This window comes from Pleurodeles waltl, chromosome 7, assembly GCF_031143425.1.
Source record: "Pleurodeles waltl isolate 20211129_DDA chromosome 7, aPleWal1.hap1.20221129, whole genome shotgun sequence".
Classification (NCBI taxonomy): Eukaryota; Metazoa; Chordata; class Amphibia; order Caudata; family Salamandridae; genus Pleurodeles; species Pleurodeles waltl.
The window spans coordinates 46,456,780-46,480,564 of record NC_090446.1 but is presented as its reverse complement, the minus strand read 5'-3'; the positions used below and the strand labels follow the sequence as shown (position 1 = coordinate 46,480,564).

Below are 23,785 nucleotides of genomic sequence, written 5' to 3'. Positions count from 1 at the left end.
TCTCGCGCGGAAAATGTTTTCTGCTTCCTTGTGACGTCACCTCAGATTGGGATTCAAATGCAGAGGTGTGCGCAGCTGTGACCACGAATGGATGGCCCAACCCCCAAAATACATGCCGCATGGTTAGATCATCAGTATATCGACAGAAGCATCCATTGTGGTTTGACCATCCTTTCCAATATACCCTCTTCCCGCCACCCTCGGGTTCTAGCGCTTGCACGGAGGCGACAATCCGAGGCACATGCTACCTGAAAAGGATATGGAGGGGGTAAACGAAAGGCAGCGGAGAAAGGGCAAACAAGAACAAAACAATCACAAACATGACATTATTATTTATATATATATATATATATATATATATATATATATATATATATTTATATATATATATATATACACACACACACCAGAACAGCAAACCCATTCCAGCACAGATGAGAGTTCAAAGCCGCTGTCAAGCTGCCCTCCAAGAAATCACATTCCAATTGCACACACTATCACACAACTCCAAACGTGCACCTTATGCAGCCTCAAAATGCAATAAACTGGCTACTAAAACCTTTTTTTACTGTTGGCTATTTAGCACATATATAATTACCATTAATTAGTAATGGGAAAGCCAGCGGAAACACGTAAGCAATTTTATACAGCCTTCCAGACTTACAAAACTCACAAACCAAACAGACTGACAGCCCCACTATGCAGACTGCACACCGCCTCGAAACAGAACCACACTCCCTTCTGCAACAAAAGCCATTTGGAAAGTCATGCCCAGACTACTACAAGGCCCAGCGATTCCTTCCTAATTGCAGATTGTGCGCCTTTCAAATGATATTTACCTTTACAGTGTTACATTGTGAAAACCGTGTAATCTGCTCTGTTCTCCGAACAGCTGCCATCTGTCTGTTGATAATTGTGAACTGCAAGTTGCATGTTTTACGCTTGTTTGTGCGGTGGTTTGGACTGCGGCACCCTCCAACACATCCATGTTTCTGTTTTAGATACTTTTTCTGGTTTCTTCACCTGACGACTCTACATCCCAAACAATGTATGCTGCAACAATGGTTTTTTTTCAAACCTTCCACATTGTGCCACGGAGAGTTGGCAGGAGGTGAACAGCACTGACATTGCATGTTATTTTTGGGAAGCTACCTCCCAGTTCATGTATTCTCCGTAACAATTCTGATTAGTGCACTGTAAATTCTACAAAGGATGTTAGATTCTCAATTGTACAGAAACATCCTGGAAATGAAGGCCATTTATGTGGCCCAAAAAGTTTGTATTTCAATGATAAGTTGAAGATCATTGTGATGGATGTGAGCAACTTCCTTCTTCTGTACCACTCCAGGAAGCAGGTGGGACCCATAAACTATTCTGTCTGCCTTGAGTTAAATCTTCTAATACTCAATCCAAGTGTGCAGCCAAAAGGTGGACAGTCTTTCTTGGTTCCTTCACAACTCTCAGGTGAAAGTGAAGCAGAATCCTAATCTTTTAGGTCAAGCGCACAAGCACTTTGACCTGTTGTAAGTATTGTAGGCTTTTAACCAGGCCCACCACACGCTCATCACTTTCACTCGTTCGTGGGTTTGCCTTTCAAAAATCCTTTGTTATCATTGGTAAATGCTTTTTGTTTGTCCCTCCTTGGGGCGGTTTTTTTACCACCTTGAGGGCCGACGCTGTTACATGGATAATTGCACGATTGCCGATAAGTTTGACTGCGAGCAAACTTCTTGTTCTTTTTGTATCTCTCCTTCACACTCATGGCGGCCATGGTGCTTTAAATCGGCTCACTTATATTACTTTTCATTTTCCAATTATGTGGCAAGAAAAGTCAAGTTAGGAATTTACAACGCTAATAGCTCTAACTCGAGCTAATGCGAGACCCATTGCATTGCAAATACTTGTTTATCGTGGCTTCCAAGGGCATCTCCAGTTTGTAAGAGGTAGTAGGGAGGGTTGCTTGGCACTTGTGTCTCCAAGGCTGGGTGGGAAGATCCACCTTCCACGAGCATTGTATCATGGTGGGCTTGTATAGTGCAAAGATGGCACGGTGGGAGATTGCAGGGTTTTATTCCTTTGTGCTGAGAAAAAGGAGCGCAGTTGTTTAACAATCCGAGGCCTGTTCTACATCAGTGCCCTGTGTAGCTAATGTGACACCCCTTCTTGTGAATATGGAAAGATTGCCACTGAGAGAGCACCCTTTGGTAAGATGCTTGAAACCATATATTTCATTTCCCCTTTTCGCCCACTCTGTGGGATTTTCGGATGGGGAAAGAGTAGACGCACACTTGCTCTCAAGAAGAGATAACGATATCAAGAGGGAGACATCGGGTGCCCCTTTCCAGTCGCGCTACCCCCGCCTTTCGGCTCTTTTCGGAAACGAAAGTGCCCAGGATCAGACAAGCTGCTGGACTTTTCTCTCTTCTGCTGAGATGGGGGCGGGCTCCTGGTATTACACAACACTTGCGGTCGGTTCTTAGCGAACTTCGACTTCCGTCTGATGTTTCTTGGAAATCACCTACCTGTACACGGAGTTGTGCAATATCTGCTATCCCTTCGAGATCTTGATCTCAAGCAAAGAGTTACACAACTCCCCAGAAAGTGAAACTAAGGCCACTGCAGAGCTGCTTCCGAGAGCTTCAGAGCTCGCCATGGCCGCCCCTCTCTCAGACCTCCAGAATGAGGTCTCCTGCCCCGTGTGCCTTGAATACTTCACAGATCCGGTGACCATCGACTGTGGACACAGCTACTGCAGGAGATGCATCACTCTGTCCTGGGGCAGTGCAGGGGGAACCCTTACCTGCCCCCAGTGCAGGAGAAAGTGTACAAAGACGGACCTCCCCAGGAATCTGCAGCTCTCAAACCTGGTGGAGATTGCTCAGAGGATGTCTCAGCAGCCAGGAGACTCTGTAGACCTGTGTGAGCGACACCGTGAGCCCCTCAAACTCTTCTGTGAGACAGACCAGAGAGCGGTGTGCACAATCTGCGACAGATCCCGCGAGCACAAGGACCATGCAGTGATCCCCATCGAAGAGGCCGCTGAGCAGTACCAGGTAGGAGCTGCAGTGTCCTCCATGAAGCAAGAGCAGGCTTGTCCCCTTAAACCCAATCTATTGTATTGCAACATTTATATAGCGCTACCTACAGCTATGTGGGGCAGTGAAGCACTTGCCTGCCTGGACTGATTGTTACGCTGTCGTGAAGGTATGAAGAACCTCAGCTGTCCAAGTTGATGAAGTATTATAGGTGCACTAACTTGTCCTGCTCATGGCTGTTTCCAGATGTGCAAAATAAGTTTCATTTACTTCCTTCATTGTCAGTTCACTTTAGCCTTGTATGAGTGAGTACCAGATATTTTTCAGCATTTACCTTCACAGTGTTATGAATTTAGGGTTTCCTCCAAAATCCATGCACCTAGCACTCACCTTCTTACCTGATGTTGTGTTTAATTCTTGATTGAGGTCAGATTTGTTTGCTCCTAAATTTCAACAGGAGGAGCAATCAGATCTTGTAGATAACCACTTACTTCCCTGGCACAGTGCAGCTTGTCAAACAAACTAAGATGATTTACACACTCCCATGACTTAGAAGATAGGACATTTTGAAAAGGATTAATCTAGCAGATGATAAGAGCTGAACGTTCTCACCTCTGCTGGTGCATCACCGGAGTTCATTTTTAGAGCGGCCATTTTTGGTGTGTGGCGCTGTAGTTCTTTTTCGTGACTTACTAATAAAGTTTGCAGATGGCGCAGGTGCGCAGCAGCTAGTCTTGGCTTTAAAATGCTGTGATCTGACATTTGTTGGTTCCATCTGTGTTTATGCTAAAAAGTGGGGGGGGGTCTTTTTATTGTCTGTACGAAACTCTGAATTCACAAAGGGGGAACATTTTAAATTCATTTAATCTGTTTTAACTTTGAGTTACTTTTACTTGCACATCATACATTATTAGATTTCCACTCCCTGTATTACCGGAGTTCTTTTGTAGAGTAGGGATTTTTATTGTGTGGTGCCCTATTTCTTTTTGGTGATGTACTATTAAAGTGGGTGGATGCCGCGGATGCATGCAGCAGGCGCGCTGAATGCGTGCCAAATGGAGCCCATCTGCGCCCGACCCCCGACCCGAATGCGACCAGCGGCAGCCACCCTGTTCGTTTAACCCCTGGTATGTCTATGCCACCAGATGTTTTATAAGTACTTAGGCCCATATTTATACTTTTTTAGCGATGCATTTGCGCCATTTTTTGACGCAAAAGCAGAACAAATTTACAAAATATAACAAAAGCAGAACAAATGTACAAAATATAATTGTATTTTGTAAGTTTGTGCCGCTTTTGCATCAAAAAATGGCGCAAATGCAGCGCTAAAAAAGTATAAATGTGGGCCTTAATGTTTCCACCAAGCACTGTGATTTGTTGCTCTCCCCAGCCAATATCGAAGGTCCTACTATCATGTGTTAAGTGCAGCGCTGTGTTTGGGGTCTCCCTAGCATCTCCCCTTGCCATTTCTCAGGCGCCAGCAGCAAGATCATTTTTGGGCGGCCTCTTTAACCCAGGGTCCTTGAGTAAACATGCTCAAGAAATATTCGATTTGCTCATTAACTCTCAGTTGGATTTTTTGTTTATCACAAAGTCATGGCTTAAAGATTGGTGTAACCCTGACATTGCACAAGATTTACCCCCGGGTTACACTACCCTTAGAGAGGATAGGACAGAATTTCACAGGGGTGGTCTGGCTATAATCCTCTGAGATGTTTTCCAATGTCAGACTTTTGATTTAGGCTCCCTCAGAGGGGCTGAAAGCCTTGACTTTGTTTTAAGATCAGCCCTTCTATGTCCTTTGCGGGCAGCCTCATCTGTCCCTCCCCTGGTCCATGTGCTAGTTTTTAAGCCTCTTTGGGTGATGCCGTTGCTCTGTCTGTTTTGCATTTTGAAAATGTTACAATGTTAGGGACTTCATCTCCATTTGGAGTGCAGTAGAAAATCAGAGGTAGCCAATTTATAGATACTTAAAGTTCCCTTGGCCTTTCTCAGTTGTTCACCTCATCTACACACACAGCAGGGCATACACTGGATGGATTCTGTTCTAATAACCATCACCTGGTAATTGACCCCCCTATCAGGCAGGTTTGGTCTGATCATATGTTGATTCCATTTAGACTACGATATGAATGAAGGAGTCCCGCTCCCCCGCCGTCAGCGTCAGGTTCCCATTTGGTACGACAATGTCGAAAACTAGCATCAGATCCTGACCTTGTTATGGAGCAATCTTCCTCTACCCCCACCTTCTAGGTAACGTGGCTGACAATAATTCAACTTTTATTAATTGGATTACTCAATCCATTAATAAATTAGCTCCATTAATTCCCTCTAAGAACAAAGCAAAATCTCTGCCTTCAGCCCTCTGGTATTCACAGACTGTGTTAGACCTACATCTGAGCCCAAACAACTTGAAGATAAATGGAGGCGATCCTATAATGCTGAAGATTTGTGTACATTCAGAAAGTCCCTGAAAATCTACCCTGGCCTGATTAAGATAACAAAAAAAGCCATTTCTCCTCCCAGATTGATAAAGCCCAATCTAATAAAAAATCAAAGCTTTAAAATTGCTAAATCATTTTTAAACCTAAAGCAACAATTAGGGATATTCCACCGTCTCAAATTTTATGCAATAAAATATCCTCATTCTTTGATGAAAAAATACGGACTATCCAACAAGGGTTTTGAATTGCCTCCTCTTTAAAGAATGTGCCGACAGGGAACATTCCCCAGACATGACCATCACTGTCAACTTTCCAGAGAATAATTTGATCTCAGCCACATCAAGCTATTTTAGCCTGTAAATCAGGATCCCCTGCATGACCCTTGCTCCCCTTGCATATTTCCCAAAGTTGTTGATTACATAAACCCTGTAATTAACAAACTTTAGAATACTTCATTGACCACAGCGGAGGTCCCCAAAGACTGGAAATTAGCAGTTGTTAAACCGCTATAGAAAAAAACAACTGGCTGATCCCACTAGTCTTTCAAACTGATTTCAGTACTTCCTATTTAAGTAAAATAAATGAAAAATTGGTTAATGAACAACTAACTGCGTTTTTGCAGAATTCTAACATCCTACAAGACACTCCACAGATTCAGCGCTGTTGGAAGTGGCAGACACGCAAAAACTGACGATAAATGCAGGAAAAATGCTGTGCTGATTTTACTAGATCTATCAGAGGCCTTTGATAGGATCTCCCATGACATCCTGCTGCAACGTGTCAAGGACCGTGGAATTTCCCACCTGGCATTGATCTGGATTAAATCCTTCCTCTCAGGTTACAGACATACGGTTATATTAGGATCTTTTTCCCCCGAAAAGACTGTCACTTCAGGGGTACCCCACTGCACTTCTCTTAGCCCACCACTATTTACTATTTACTTGGCCCTCTGATCTAATTGATTACCTCCTTTGGTATTGAAGCCACATCATATGCTGATGACACACAACTGATTCTGTTGTTGGATAAAGATTCTATTGGCCTGGAGATCAAATTTAAAAACTGACTAAAGTTATTCAGTGGATGGAAGTAAATCACCTTAAGTACAATACTGACAAAACAGGGATTATGGCCCTCATTTCGTCCTCGGTGGTCTTTGTTCAAGACCGCCGAGGTACCGCCGTGCTAAAGACCGCCAGTGCAGGTGGTTTTCCGCACGGCGTATTATGACTGCTGGCAGCCCTCTGTCCTTTTTCGGACGGAGAGCCGCCAGCCGCCATACTGGCGGTCGGTGGGGAAGTGGAGGTTGCTCCACCTCCACCGCCCCGTCATCAGAACACCGCCCACTGAATCACGACGCATGATTTGGTGCGGCAGTGTTCTGGTGACGGGGTGCTGACGGCGGAGCAGCCCCATGGATCCCATCCCCGCCCGGACGATCAACAGACAAGGTAAGTTGATCGTCCGTTAGGGGAGGGGGTGGTCGGTGTTGTGTGTGTGTGTGTGTTGTGTGCGTGCATGGGGGTGTGAGTATGTAGAGGAGGTGTGTGAGTGCGTGTATGCAGGCAGGGAGTGTGTTGTGTGTATGGGAAATGTGCTCGGGTCAGTCTGTGTGTGGGTATGTGTTGTAGAGTATGTGTGCGTGTAGGGATGTGTGTATGTGCATGTTGGGGGTGGGGAGGGGATGTGTGTATGTGCATGTTGGGGGTAGGTGTGGGGAGGGGGGTCCTGCCACCTTTGTGGGGTGGCAGGGGGGTTGGGGGTGTGGGGGAGGACTCAGGGGGTGGGGGAGACCCCTATCAGTGCCAGGGAAGGAATTCCCTGGCACTGATAGTGCGTACCGCCATGGATTTCGTGGCGGTTCCAAACCACCCGAAATCCATGGCGGTATGCAGGGTCCTGATACCGCCAGCGGTCTGGTGACGGCCGCCGGGCTGGAGACCGAAGTCTCCAGCCCAGCGGTCGGAGTGGAGAAGTGGTGGATTACCATGGCGGTAACCGCCATGGTCATAATTCAATTTTTTTCCGCCGGCCTGTTGGCGGTATTACCGCCACTTATCCCCCGTTCGCCAGGGTTGTAATGAGGCCCTATGTTACTTGGGAAGTTGGAGATTATGTTACTTGAGAAGTCCTGCTTTATGGTGGCCCAATTCCACCCCCCTCCACCACCGGCCATGTCGAGATCATAACAAACCTCAGAGTAAAGTGTGATACCTCTGTCATCCCACCCACAACTGATTACAGTGGCAAGAATGTGTTTTAGTCTCATAAAATAGTTGAAAAAGTTCTTTGAGTACCTTCCGCCAGCATACCCAAAAAACAGTAGCCTTTGCGTTGATAACATCTAGCCTGGATTGCTGTGATAGTCTGTATCCAGGTTATCCAAACAAACCATTCAGAAACTACATGTGGCACATCACTCTGTGGCCAGACTGGTACTGAAGCTCTGCTATAATTCCTCTGCATCAGCACCCCTGAAAGCGCAACAGTGGCTGCCAGTGCACAAAAGGGTCCTTTTCAAAATCCTCTTATTTGCTTTTCAAAGCTTATGGGGCACTGGGGCCAAAATATTTAATTTCTAGAGTTACATACTACTTAATCCTTTGAACGCTCAGGTTCTCGCAAGCCGAATAGCTTAAACCTCCTAAGTTCAGACTTAAAACAGGAGGAGGAAAACCTTGTGCAGTCTTGGGCACAAAGGCTTGGAATCATCTCCCCAGACACTAATGATTTATTGAATTGGAAGTTCAAGATATGGCTTTTTGGTATTTCTGATGCATTGTGCTACTCGCTCATTCTCTGATGCACAAGTTCTCAGGCCATTGTGTTTCATGGAATCATGCTCTTTGCCACCTAGCGCCAGGATGCTACTTTTGGAGAGGCAGTGCGATTTATATTTTCACTATTTATTTATTTATTCATTCATTCAATTGTTGCCAACTAATCATGCCATAGCTAAATATCTTCCACTTTAGTTTGAAAAGCAATACCTTTGGGAATATAAATCATTTTGAAGGAGTGGAAGTCTCAAAGGAAACGCCTCTCCAAACGCCCACCCTCCTGCACCTAAATGCCTACAGCATGCAATATTTTGTGAATTTTGTGACCCACAAAACAGGAGAGCTACTGTATGGCATTGCTACTCATTGACTTGTTTAATTACTTAATAATATAAATATATATATTAAAAAAAGAGATAGCTAATTCCACTTTTTTATGTGACACCATGAGAACATGTATCCCCTAAGAGACATGTTGAGAAAAAGATTTTATGTAAATTTGAAAATGTTTTCTTGGATACTGTGACTGCATAGAAGCTGGGGATCGCATGCCCCTGGCTTCATTTCAAGTATATTATTTCTACACCATTAAAATAAGGGGAGGGTTCCACCTGGCAGTGCCATGAGAGGCAACTTAGTGGCACAGCAGTGTGATGGACCACACATTGTGTTAATGTATTGGCCATTAGCCTTTGCTTTACTCCATGTATTGATTTTGGAAAATAAAACAAAATGCTTGTTTTGCTACACATTAGTCCTGCCATTGCTTTTCTACCATTTTGATGTTCTTGAATACTTTGGGATGTGTGACTGCAGTTGTGTTTGTTTCACCCTGATTGATGATCCATTTGATGTGGTTAAGGATGATCTGACCTTGCAACCAGTACTGGAGTCACCCAGGACAAGGGGAAATGTTCAGTGGATGGATATGTAGGATGGATTCTAATTGGGGCTGATATTGCATTGGGTGGTATTTCATATGGTAAGTATTTCAGTTTGGCTTGGCCAATGTCAACATCATTTAGCTTGCACTTCTCCCTCTGATGTAGGTTGGATATGTGTTGTGCAAGCTAGAGGTCTGTGTATTCACACATGGAGGGTGTTAAATTGCCATACCTTTGTAGACATTGTTATGGGCATGCGTCCATTTTTGTGTGTGTACCTTACACCTACTTTATCTAAATGTGTGACAAATGCCGTTACTGCTGTACTTACCGATAACATTTTCTTCTGGGGAAGATATATTGATGATGTCTTAATGATTTGGACTGGATCTGAACAACTATTAATGGTTCTATGAATATATCAATTGCAATATCTTTAATATTCAAATGACGTATGAATTTAGCAAGAACAAAGTCTGTTTCTTGGATCTAGAGATATCCATCACAGACAATCTGATCCATACAAAAGTCTACCGTAAACCAACAGCCTGTAATTCTGTATTACATGCGGAAAGTGCGCACCCCAAAAGTCAAATTTCAGCTATTCCCTTTGGGGAAATGACTAGACTGAAAAGAGATTGTAGCGATCCAAATGTATGTAACATAGAACTAAACAAATTGGAAGACAGGTTTGCACAAAGAGGCTATTCCAAACGTATCATTAAAACATCAAGGAAAAAGATTGATCAAACATGTAGAACTACCCTACTGGGTCAAAAGACGAAGATGCGAGACAGCTCTTCATACAGAGGAATGAGTTTTTGTACTACATATAGTCAGAATAGTCCCAATATATATCGCATTCTTTGTAAACATTGGAATGTTCTACAGACAGATGAGACACTTGCTGCTCTTCTTCCTAAGAAACCTAAAATGATCCACAAAAGAGGTAGAACTATTAGAAATGAAGTTTGCAAAAGTTTCCTACCGCCGTTGATGGAAAGCAAAACAACATGGCTTCCTAATAAAATTGCGGGTTTCTATAAGTGTGGGAATTGCAATATGTGCAGTATGGCAATGCATAAAACTACTGAATTCAGCTATAATGGTAGTGATAAATATATAATTTCCACTTTTATCAACTGTGACACAAAATTTGTGGTATATTTATTGGAATGTATATGTGGCCAGATATATGTGGGCAGTACAATAAGGCCCTTGAAGGAACATATTCAAGAACATATCAGAGCCCTAAGAAATCATGACACAGCATCACCGCTAGTACGGCATGTTAAAGATAAACATCCAGAAATGGAGGTACCATTAGTAAAATACATGGGTATAAATCATATCCCAACGAATGCTAGGGGTGGCAATAGAACATTGGATTTGCGTAAAAATGAAGCAAAATGGATTATTAAATTAAGAACGATTGAAATGGGTATGAATTTGGATGACGAATTGTACCATTTCCTTTGAATGTATTTATTTGGCATATTATTGATGAAGAACAGCATATAAATGATATGAGTTACTAACTTTGGTGACAGACATCTCATACCCTAATCTGTTACAGATTGGGGGGGTCTTACTTTTCTTTTTTGTATTCTCTACATGCTGGGGGTACCTTTTTGCTTTGCATGTTTACCTATGTGATATATTTCTGTACATATTTAGGGTAAGAATTTTGTTGCCATTATGACACTGGACGGTTGACAATCTTATTTTTCCTGTTTTTTTGTTGGCAAATAGATCTAATTTATAGCTTTTCACAAAGTCTAAATCTTATTACTTTAATAGCTTTCTGCAGAAATGGTATATGTTAGAATAATACACGATATATGATAATCGCCATTTAAAAATGGCCACTGCTCTTATTGTGTGGTAGCTCTTACTGAATACGAACCACTCCAAAATGGCCGCCGTGGTTCTAATAGATAGGCGTAAGTCCGTTTTTGCTGTTAAGTAATCTTTTCGGAGTATGATCGCGGCGCTTAGAATGCGGCAAATAGATGTAATTTGTATCTTTTCACCAAGTCTGAATCTTATTGCTTTAATGGCATTCTGCAGTAAAGGTATATGTTAGAATGATACACGATATATGATGATCGCCATTTATAAATGGCCGCCGTTCTCATTGTGTGGTAGCTCTTACTGAACACGAACCACTCCAAAATGGCCACTGTGATTCTAATGGATAGGCATAAGTCCGTTTTTGTGGTTAAGTAATTTTTTCGGAGTACGAACGAGGCGTTTAAAATGTGGGCATGAAATTTATATTCATTATCAATAAAGCTGGAAGACTCACAGGGGGTTAATAACACGGCCGATGCATCAGTTGTATGATAAGATAATACGAGCCACTTCAAAATGGCCGCCGTCTCTTTAATGGATAGGCGGAAGTCCGTTTTTGCTGTTAATCAGCTCCTTTTCAGTATGAGCGCGGCGTTTAAAATGCCGGCGAGGGGCTTGTACTTGCTTCGAATAAGTTGGAGGTTCTAAACGGGGCACACAAGCCCTTGACATTTTTGCCGAGATCTATCAGAAAACGGAATTGGGATGAATTAAAAGAACAAAAAGAGGATTATATAGGTAAGTGCACAGCACAAGTTTGGGAAGTGTGTGTCATGTAATTTAATGGAAAAATTGAACATCATTTGAGTGTTTGCTCCATTACTGGACAGTGTAGAGACATTGGTATAACGTTTGCTAGATGGGTGGATGATGACTATATAGAACTGGAGTTTCTCTTAGAGAGAATACTAGAGATATTTTGACTATTTGTATTGCAGTTGGTTCCTCAACACATGAGGTTTGCGATGCCTTTTTAGATTGATTTCGAAGAAAAAAGAGGTGACTGACTGGTTTCAAACAGGTCAGTAAAGACATTACAATATACTACATTTACATTCTGGAGAAACATTTTTGACAAGTAAAAGGAGAGTAATATAATTATTATTTTCCTCCCTTTTCTGTAGAGGATGGTAGAAGGGATAGGAACATATGGACATAGAAATGATTAAAGGTATATACTTGTGAGACTTTCTTTCCTCACCATTACACAAGGAGGGGTTGTTTTGGATAGAAAGCGGTTTATTGCCGACAAAAGGGAAATTTTTGGATATTAAGCGATCTATGCCAACAAAAAAGAATCTCCTTTTCACTTGGGTTTGCATGCGGCAGGGTTGAATATCGCTGTGGCTGTAATGGACCCACTCTTGGAGACATGGGAAGTACTTTACACTATACTTTCGGACATTTAGAGAAAAAAACACATTGCCACTAAGGTTGCGTGGTGGTGGTTCTCTTCCTTTCCTTTGTAGTCTCTTGTTTAGATTTAAATCAAGTGCCATATTATGAACATGATGTGTATATAAGAGTTTGTGCATTTAACTGACTAAAAAACGTCTTTGTTTATGTGTTTTGGAAAAATTAAAGAACAAAATGTCAGATGTATATATATTTTAACTCTTGTATAAAATTGTACATGTATATTCGTTGTTATTGATTGTTGCTTGTTGTGGTTTTCTCAGCCTTGAAGAAGTCCAGTCAGGACGAAACACGTGTCGGCTGATGGCTTTTTATTGTTTTTCGATATGTTTTGTGTATATATATATATGTGTATGTGTATAATAGGATTTTCTTCTTTTTTTGTATTAAAACTTCTATTTGCATGGACATATTTTTCTCTCGGTTAGTTTTACTGTTGTATATGTCATACTCTTTGAATAGTTTGTGTACACTTCTCAGGAAAGGGAGACAACATATCAAGTATCATAGTTAGATTTCAATAGGTTTTCCCATGTCATCTCATCAAGATATCAAATTATCTTTAAATGTAGACACTGTCTTTGATGTGCCCCACTGAGTTGTTTCTTTATTATTAGAACGGGTCCACTTTTAGTAGACCTAGTTTCACGCATCAAGGCAACGATGTGTGTCAGTGTATGAGCACTCAGAAGTTCTTTCTTATATATTCAGAATGTGCATTTATTTCAAGTAATGAGTTGCCATTTGTTGTTGATTGCCGTTACAGCTGTGTTTGTGTAGGAAAGTACCATCTTGCCTGGCATGTTACCCCCATATTTCACTGTATATATGTTGTTTTAGTTGTATGTGTCACTGGGACCCTGCCAGCCAGGGCCCCAGTGCTCATAAGTGTGCCCTGTATGTGTTACCTGTGTTATGACTAACTGTCTCACTGAGGCTCTGCTAACCAGAACCTCAGTGGTTATGCTTTCTCATTTCTTTCCAAATTGTCACTAACAGGCTAGTGACCAATTTCACCAATTTACATTGGCATACTGGAACACCCTTATAATTCCCTAGTATATGGTACTGAGGTACCCAGGTTATTGGGGTTCCAGCAGATCCCTATGGGCTGCAGCATTTCTTTTGCCACCCATAGGGAGCTCTGACAATTCTTACACAGGCCTGCCACTGCAGCCTGAGTGAAATAACGTCCACGTTATTTCACAGCCATTTACCACTGCACTTAAGTAACTTATAAGTCACCTATATGTCTAACCTTTACCTGGTAAAGGTTGGGTGCTAAGTTACTTAGGGGGTCATTCCGACCCCGGCGGGCGGCGGGCGCTGCCCGCCGGGCAGAGACCACCAGAAGACCGACCCGCGGTCAAATGACCGCGGCGGTCATTCTGACTTTCCCGCTGGGCGGGTGGGCGACCGCCAAAAGGCCGCCCGCTCACCCAGCAGGAAAGCCCCAGCAACGATGAAGCCGGCTCCGAATGGAGCCGGCGGAGTTGCTGTTGTGCGACGGGTGCAGTGGCACCCGTCGCGATTTTCAGTGTCTGCTTAGCCGACACTGAAAATCCTAATGGGGCCCTGTTAGGGGGCCCCACGACACCCGTTCCCGCCATCCTGTTCCTGGCGGTAAAAACCGCCAGGAACAGGGTAGCGGGAAGGAGGTCGGAATCCCCATGGCGGCGCTGCTTGCAGCGCTGCCGTGGAGGATTCACAGGGGCAGGGGAAAACCGGCAGGAAACCGCCGGTTTCCCTTTTCTGACCGCGGCTTTGGCGCCGCGGTCACAATAGCCCCTGAGGCACCGCCAGCCTGCTGGCGGTGCTTCCACGGTCGTTGACCCTGGCGGTCTATGACCGCCAGTGTCAGAATGACCCCCTTAGTGTGTGGGCACCCTGGCACTAGCCAAGGTGCTCCCACATTGTTCAGGGCAAATTCCCCGGACTTTGTGAGTGCGGGAACACCATTACACGCGTGCACTATACATATGTCACGACATATGTATAGCGTCACAATGGTAACTCCGAACATGGCCATGTAACATGTCTAAGATCATGGAATTGTCACCCCAATGCCATTCTGGCATTGGGGAGACAATTCCATGATCCCCAGAGTCTCTAGCACAGACCCGGGTACTGCCAAACTACCTTTCCCGATGCTTCAGACAGGTTTCTGCCCTCCTGGGGTCCAGCCAGGCTTGGCCCAGGAAGGCAGAACAAAGGACTTCCTCAGAGAGAGGGTGTTACACCCTCTCCATTTGGAAAAAGGTGTCAGGGCTGGGGAGGAGTAGCCTCCCCCAGCCTCTGAAAATGCTTTGATGGGCATAGATGGTGCCCATCTCTGCATAAGCCAGTCTACACCGGTTCAGGGATCCCCCAGCCCTGCTCTGGCGTGAAACTGGACAAAGGAAAGGGGAGTGACCACTCCCCTGACCTGCAACTCCCCTGGGAGGTGCCCAGAGCTCCTCCAGTGTGCTCCAGACCTCTGCCATCTTGGAAACAGAGGTGCTGCTGGCACACTGGACTGCTCTGAGTGGCCAGGGCCAGCAGATGACGTCAGAGACTCCTTCTGATAGGCTCCTCCAGGTGTTGCTAGCCTATCCTCTCTCCTAGGTAGCCAAACCTCCTTTTCTATCTCTTTAGGGTCTCTGCTTTGGGGAATTCTTTAGTTAACGAATGCAAGAGCTCATCAGAGTTCCTCTGCATCTCTCTCTTCACCTTCTGCCAAGGAATCGACCGCTGACTGCTCTGGAAGCCTGCTAAACTGCAACAAAGTAGCAAAGACGACTACTGCGACCTTGTAACGCTGATCCGGCCGCCTTCTCGACTGTTTTCCTGGTGGTGCATGCTGTGGGGGTAGTCTGCCTCCTCTCTGCAATAGAAGCTCCGAAGAAATCTCCTGTGGGTCGACGGAATCTTCCCCCTGCAACCGCAGGCACCAAAAGACTGCATCACCGGTCCTCTGGGTCTCCTCTCAGCACAACGAGCGAGGTCCCTTGAACTCAGCAACTCTGTCCAAGTGACTCCCACAGTCTAGTGACTCTTCAGTCCAAGTTTGGTGGAGGTAAGTCCTTGCCTCCCCACGCTAGACTGCATTGCTGGGTACCGCGTGATTTGCAGCTGCTCCAGCTCCTGTGCACTCTTCCAGGATTTCCTTTGTGCACAGCCAAGCCTGGGTCCCCGACAATCTAACCTGCAGTGCACGACCTCCTGAGTTGTCCTCTGGCGTCGTGGGATCTTCCTTTGTGACTTCGGGTGAGCTCTGGTTCACTCCACTTTGTAGTGCCTGTTCTGGCACTTCTGCGGGTGCTGCTTGCTTCTGAATGGGCTCTTTGTCTTGCTGGACGCCCCCTCTGTCTCCTCACGCAATTGGCGACATCCTGGTCCCTCCTGGGCCACAGCAGCATCCAAAAACCCTAACTGCGAGCCTTGCAGCTAGCAAGGCTTGTTTGCGGTCTTTCTGCACGGAAACACCTCTGCAAGCTTCTTCACGACGTGGGACATCCATCCTCCAAACGGGAAGTTTCTAGCCCTCTTCGTTCTTGTAGAATCCACAGCTTCTACCATCTGGTGGCAGCTTCTTTGCACCCACAGCTGGCATTTCCTGGGCATCTGCCCACTCCTGACTTGATTGTGACTCTTGAACTTGTTCCCCTTGTTCCACAGGTACTCTCGTCCGGAAATCCATCGTTGTTGCATTGCTGGTGATTGGTCTTCCTTGCAGAATTCCCCTATCATGACTTCTGTGCTCTCTGGGGAACTTAGGTGCACTTGCACCCACTTTTCAGGGTCTTGGGGTGGGCTATTTTTCTAACCCTCACTGTTTTCTTACAGTCCCAGCGACCCTCTACAAGCTCACATAGGTTTGGGGTCCATTCGTGGTTCGCATTCCACTTCTAGAGTATATGGTTTGTGTTGCCCCCATACCTATGTGCTCTCATTGCAATCCATTGCTTGCATTGCTTTCTATTGCTATTACTGCATATTTTTGGTATTGTGTACATATATCTTGTGTATATTTGCTATCCTCATACTGAGGGTACTCAATGAGATACTTTGGCATATTGTCATAAAAATAAAGTTCCTTTATTTTTAGTATATCTGTGTATTGTGTTTTCTTATGATATTGTGCATATGACACCAGTGGTATAGTAGGAGCTTCACACGTCTCCTATTTCAGCCTAAGCTGCTCTGCTAAGCTACCTTTTATATCAGCCTAAGCTGCTAGACACCTCTTCTACACTAATAAGGGATAACTGGACCTGGTGCAGAGTGTAAGTACCCCTTGGTACCACTACAAACCAGGCCAGCCTCCTACAGTTTGCTTTCATGACTTGGACTTACACATTTCCCACATATAGCACTTGGTTAAGTGATTGGTTGTCCCTGATATACTTAAAGCCACAGGTCCTGTGCACATAGAGGTTTTGAAGCAAAGTGGAGTGTGGCCCAGGGCCCCAGCCTTTCAGTGGTCCCCCTGGTAGAGCCATACGTAGTCTGAGGACAGTCTTTACTTTGTAACCTTTGAATCTTTCTTACAATGATTATTTTGAATCCCATTTACCTAACAATACTTTCAAATGTGGGTGATGTGTTAGAGTCCTTTACAGAGATTTAGCAGAGAAGGTATGTTCCAGTTTCATGACACATTCATACAGATGTATCATTGACATCAGAACTGAAGCTAGCATGTGAGCAATGTAAGGGTGTCACAGAGGTTAATAGGTGTGATACTGATGAGAAGGTGCTGTTTTGTGACAAGATTTAATGTACACATCACTAGCCCTGATTATGATATGTGCACACGTGTCGCCTTTTGTAGAGTGTACCTGTGCAGTGTCAGTGACTTGGCCAAAGAGGGCATCATAGGGCTGTAATTGGCTCATGCATTGAGAAGAATTCCGAACATGGTCCCACAAAATATATTTGGTCCAGGGACAACAAACCCCTTGCCAGGTCCATGGCAGGACATCTGTTTGCTGAGGAGTTGATGGAAATGGGTAAGGGTTTAGCTTACCGTTGGTTGCGTCCATGACAGTGTCAGTTTTGGTCATCATCAAGCACGAACAGCAACGGCAGGACGTGTACAATTGGCTCCGTGGCGCGGCAGGACGTGTGAAGCTGAGTACAAGTGAGTTTCAGACTTAAATCGTTCTTTTTCTACCAGCTCAGATATGGTGGTTAGACCGCCACATGCACGTCGGCAGGGAGGCACTTTGTAATTGGGCCAGCGGTAACACTAGCAGTCCTCCCTCCCACAGCCTCATTGGCCTATCCCGCTGCAGTTGAGATTTTCTGGTGGCGGTGGCTGGACGACAGCAGTCTTTCGTCTATGTAACCGCATGCATCGTAATAGGGTGGCCGGTCCGCCAATGGTGCAGCAGTGATTCCGACGATATTGGATGGCGGTCGCATGACTGCCAAACTCGCGATCAGGCTCTTAGTGTAACAACATTTCTCCCCTTCAGCAGGCTCTGTGGGGGGTGGTGGGGACCCACCAAGTGTGGTAATGCAACATCATCCATACCCTTTGCATCACTAAAATGGGCCATCCCACTGCCTGCCACATCCCTGTGCTGCATTCTGAATTACAAATGGTACCTCAAAGAAAATCTTAGGAACATCCACCTGAGGTTTTCTCCACTACCCTGGCCTACCCATTCCTCCCCCTCAAACTCATCAATGGTATCCACTAATAGGAAGCAGAGAGAGAAGTCTTTGTAATCCAATTGTCAAGTCCTAAGAGCATCCCACCACTGAACTGGCAAGCAGTTGTTGGATGATGGGTACTGAGATTCCAACTCTGATGTCTTCCTGTAGAAGGAGGCCTATTGTTTCTGGGGGCTTTGTTCTGCCAGATGGTTAAGGAGAACAATTAACTCAGCAAGGCAACTTGCAAGACACATTTTATTAAGGGCTGGCTCAGAGATACAAATCAACGTATTAAAGTACGTTAAAAAAGCAGACACATCAAAATTGACCTTATATTTGGATTCCAAGCTCAATAATTTGTATAGAAGGTAGCAAAGCAGACCATTTGTATGCTGTAATCTGGAAGTACAGTGAAACACACAATTTACATCATAATGTGCATCATACAGTTATTCCTGCTTTCCACACGAATGGTAATAATTTGGTCTGGGACTTATCTGTCACAGTGCTACGTGTGTGTGTGTGTGTAGATGCGAGGCTGAGTCAGGCAATGGTTTCTTCACTCAGCCTGCACATAAGCAACCTACTCTAGAGCCCCTTATCTCCACTGTTCATAGCAGTTGAAATAATTATAAAATGGCAGGCACTATTACCAAGAGCATGAGAGTGGGTTTAGGTGGTCACACGCCATAAGAGAGATCCAACAGTGAAAATCAATTATGGGTTTTCGAAGTCAGAACCCTCTTCCTCAGAATATTTAACATGGTTTTGGGAATCACAATAAAGCACAACACCATGGAACCCAGAAGACAAGAGAGTGGGTTTGGAAGCCCATCCAAGACAGTCAAATTAGATCTGAATGCGAGACTGCTAGTCACTTGGATGATGCGTACACACCTTGCAAATCTGTAATGCAAATCAATCTTCATGATTTATATGAGCCAAAATTTGATGGAGGGCTAACATCCTTCATGCCATGCTGGCCCATTTGTTCACTTTTATCATGTTCAGAATTGACACAAATTCCATTTTGCCACCATTCATTTGTAGGAGTGGATGTATCTTATTTTTCATATTATGGAGTTCTTTTGCTATGCACATTACCATAATTTTTACATTCGGCATGTACAAGCTCAAGAGAAAGGTCCAGGAAACTTGTGTAGAAATTGTGGGCGGAGGACCTTGAAACCTGATCTTTTATCCATTCTGCACAATATCCAGCACCTCAGTGTCTTTTGTTACCCTCTGCTAAGTTGGGAGATTGGTGGAAATGCTCCTTCCCACGGAAGCACTGGACAGGATGCAGGCTAAAATGTATTGCTTTGCTGTGAGGGGGGCTACCTTGCCGCTGATGATGACCATAGGCTTCTACTCCACTTGGTTGTCCTTTGCAATTTTCAAGCGGTTTTCATTGAGTTGAATGGTGTTGCATTTGTAGTAGTCTCTCCCACAAGAGTGCACACGTCTTCTGTTAATGGCTACTTCCCTATCTATTAACTTCCATCTTCATCCTGTTATTCTTGCTATCCTCAGGAGCACAAAAAGCATCAGCACAAAAGAGTAGATCCAATGTTCTTTGTTGAGCTTTAAGAGTCAGGATGATAAGGCACAATCATGAATAGTTCATCGTTGAGTTGTTATGGCAAGAATACATCATAGAAACATCAGCAGTGAAGTTGGCTGCACTAACTCTCTGTTCTCATTTAATGATGCTTCGCACTTTTAAGGATTTCTTTAAGCTCTTTTCTTTTTCATTAGGAAAAAGTTCCAGACGATGCTCTACAGCACTCCATAAGGGGCATTCTGAGAGAGTGGATGACCTCAAAGGTGTCCTAATAGTTGAGGGGCTCTGACAGAAGTTCTTCTCTACTTATTGTTTGTGAACAAGCCAATAAGGAAGATCCTAGGCTATTTATCTTTTCCTTGAAGATCCAACTACAATAGAAACAGGAGCTGGATAACCTCAAACACTTAGGATCTGAAACAGTAGCTGTATATTTCGTTTTCACTTCATGATTGGATGAACAAAGGTGTCTGTTGTCCATTAAAACTGCTTTAGTTTTGGACTAGGCTTGTGGGGTAACAAAATTTCAGGATGTCTGCACTGTACGCAGAATTGTCCTAATGTTACATTTTTTGGCAGCTTGCTCGGTAACCTAACAAAACCCATTATATTTATTGGTTGGTGAAATAAACGACAGAATGGACCCTGGAGTCTGTGGAGAAAGATACCTTCTTTCTGAGAGTCAATCCCTGCATAGAGGTGTGTGATGTGTTTTACGGTATTGTTCTCGATGTGCTCCACTTCAGGCCTCTCGGATGCTGCCCTTCTCCCTCAGAGGATGTTCTTATCAGTGACATGATCCATTGGCTACCTGAGAGGATCATCTTTCATTCCATCACAGAGAAAATATTGTTGCCAGCAGTAGCCATATTTTTTGGGTTAAATTATTTTTAAATTTTAGAATATGTGTTTCAGAATAACTTACATATTGTGACATTCACTATTAATGAAAATTCTGTGAATGAGAAACTGCATTTACTGGATTACACTTTTTATATTCCCGCGACACTTTAAAGTTAATGAAATTCAAGATAGAACATTTGAATTTTGGGAGCTCTGTTGAAGACCATGGTGTGGCTAACGGCTTATAATGGATGGTATAGGCCTTTTGCTCTAACATTCTAATGTTTTTCTTTCGGTTTCTCCCTTTTTAATTTAGAACATTCTACTCTTAGTAGGTTGAATGTTCTAATAGCCTTACAACCCTTCCTTCTAGGGCTATAGTAGTTTTCCTTCGTTATTGTCAATTACCTGTGGGTCAGGCCTATAAGTTGAGTTGAGGGCCTTTACCAAACCAGTATAGTCTTCGACATTTGGCAATAATGCTATAGTAAGCCACGCCTTTAGGGTACATTAACCAAACATTCCACAGAAATGAAAGGTAGGCTGTTTGTGTTCACTTACTTAATAAAAAAAAACGTTAATGTCAGAGTATACAGCTGACTTAAAGTGGTGTTGCTTTCAGAATTTAAATCGGTCCCTGGTCAGTCTGGACAAGGAAATAAAGTTATTTTTCTGTTTTTATGTAGTTGCAATTCACTGCTACGCTGGAACGTCTGCAGAGCGAGTTGGACAAAATTGTGAGCCTTCAAGCCAATGCAGAGAAGAAGTCAGCAGAGTTTAAGGTATTATAATGTTCAGAGGTCACCTTTCTAATTTTCAGAACACACAACACACACAGATCCTATGGAAAAATCTTTATAGTTAAAACAAAAGATTAAGTAATGTGACACACGTTTTAAGATCCAGATACCAATTGTAATATTCGCAGTAGAGGGATTCCACATAGGTTCAGGAGGGCTGTGTGCATCACAGGTTTGCAGGGTATCCACAAAAGACAGTTTTACAAATAGTTAAATGGAAATGTAATTCAAAGGTTATCCTCAAAATCTGCCCTTGATCTGACTTTCCTCCAAGTATTTTGGATACCCCTTCTCAAAGGTGATATTTCACTTGTTGGTTGCTAGACCCCAAGCACATTCTCAGATCGCTTTTTATGTGTTTCTTACATGAAAAGTGGACAACAAGCCTCCTGCTTTTCATGTGAGTAGTCTGTGCCCTCATACTCCTTACAATTCTTTGATCGATTGATATGTTGTATGTAACAGGTTACATTCTCAAGATTTATTAGCTTGTGACATACTTGACCAGTTACCCCAAGAAGGTGTTTAGTTGCACTGGCTTCCACAAAAGTTATAGCCACTTAGACATTACTTTCTGGGGGATGGCATTAAACTATCCGAGGGCACACGTCTCTGCCCAAAACCAACATGACAGAACCACTTTTTTCCCTTGGGAGAGCTTTGGGTATACCCCTGAGGTGTGTCTGGGGAAATTAGTAACCTCCCCTGCAAACCAGTTCTCAAACAGCTTTTTGTCCCACTGGAGTTGGTTCCAACCTGACTACCTGGCAATGGAAAGGTCAGGCCTTGGTGTGGTCGTCCGTTAGTGACAAGGGATGCCCCTCTGAAGCTTGTGCAGTTGCTGGCCTCATCCCCCCACCATCCTGCAAGAAGAAGGAAACACATTCTTCCTCCCAAGTACCTTTTGTTCCTTTCAGACTTCAGGCCAGGAAATAGTGACTTTCTAAATTCACCATTTCTGAAATAGTTAGACAAAATCTGACTTTAGCATTCATTTGGGCTTTGTTAACTATTTAAAAACAATTGAAGTGTTTTTCAAGCCTCTGTCAATCTGAAGTTAGCTTTATTAAGTAGTGTAATAAAGTAACCCAGTGTTTGCCGTGGCACAGCCAGCCTTGCTACAGTGAAAACAGGTGTCTTGCTTTTTCACTGCAAGGACATGTAAGGACATTAAATATATACGTACTACTTTTAAATATTAAGCACCTTGCCTCAGGGCTGCTAAAGCCTATTTTAGTGGTGTATTTACTGATATTAAAAAGTAAGATAGTTTTAGTCCAGGGTGATTTTGATAGGTCATAATGGCAGATTTAGAACTGCCCAGCCAGACTGCTGTAGCAGACCTGGTGTCATGTTTTAGATGGTCACTCTAGTGGTGGCACAAAAAGTACTGTAGCTCACTAGTGTAGGAAGCTGGCCTGGTTTGTAGTGGGTACCTAAGGTACTTACACCTTATACCAGGTCCAGTTATCCCTTATTAGTGAAATGTAGTCAGTGTCTGGAAGCCAGGCTCTCTAGGGGTAGTGTGAATGGGCAGCCAAGGCCTAACTAGGAGACATGCAAAGCTCATGCAGTGCCACTCTAGTCACACAGTACTTACACAGATGAAAGAAGATAGTGTTACAAAACTAAAGGTACTTTATTTTGGTGACACAAATGCTAAAAATACCATAGAGACTATACTTCCTTAGGAGGTAAATAATACACAAATTATGTACACTAGTGTGCAGAAATAGTTGTGAAAACAGTGCAAATAGTGAAAATTACAATAGCAAAAAATGGGCCTAGGGGGAGCACAACCATGTACTAAGAAAGTGGAATGCGAAAGTTGGTTTCCCACCTAGGCACGTGTAGTGTGAAGAAAGGCACTGGCAGTATTAGAAAACACCAAAGGTAAGTAATAGAGCCCACCCCAGAGCCCAGGAAAGCAGGAGTAAATCACAGTAACTTTCCTAGAATACAGAAGAACACGAGAAAGATGACTATGCAAGAACCAGAAACGACTGCAAGACACCAACATTGGATTCCTGGACCTGAAGACCTGTGAAGAGGGGGGACCAAGTCCAAGAACCGCTGAAGAGTCCAGGGAGAACAGGAGACCCCGCTGAAGCAGATGAAGGTGCAAAAGTGAAACCTCTGTTTGGAAGAAAAAAGTCAGAAATGCACCAAAGAAGACAGCTGCGGGGTCCTGCTTGGTGCAGGAGATGTCCCATGTCGAGTAGATGAATGCAGGCTGATTTTTGTTGCTGGATTCCACCAACAAGCCTTGGTTCAGGCAAGATACACTTTTGGCAGGAAAACGCACTGCCCAGGCCGAGGAGGTACCTGGGGGTCTCACCTCAGGGTGAGGAGACAGAGGGGGTTCTCAGAAGACCAGGCAGCACCCACAGGAGTCCCACAACACGGGGACAAAGGAGTTGCAAATGGCGGTCATCGCAGCACTACACAAAGGGATCCCACGCCGGCGGAGAACAACTCAGGGAGCTGAGCGTCGCAGGATAGAGTGGTGGGGACCTGGGCTA

At 44.0% G+C, this 23,785-nt stretch overlaps 1 protein-coding gene across 1 annotated transcript in view; it reads left to right on the top strand.

The window, feature by feature from the left end:
- The first annotated feature begins 2,601 nt into the window (after nucleotides 1-2,601).
- Nucleotides 2,602-23,785, top strand: part of LOC138303602 (uncharacterized) — a 94,277-nt gene continuing 73,093 nt past the window's right edge. The window contains exons 1-2 of the mRNA XM_069242893.1: nucleotides 2,602-3,053; nucleotides 21,150-21,245. Of these exons, the coding sequence (XP_069098994.1) occupies nucleotides 2,652-3,053; nucleotides 21,150-21,245 (498 nt within the window). The 5' untranslated portion in view covers nucleotides 2,602-2,651. The remainder of the gene's footprint in view (nucleotides 3,054-21,149; nucleotides 21,246-23,785) is intronic.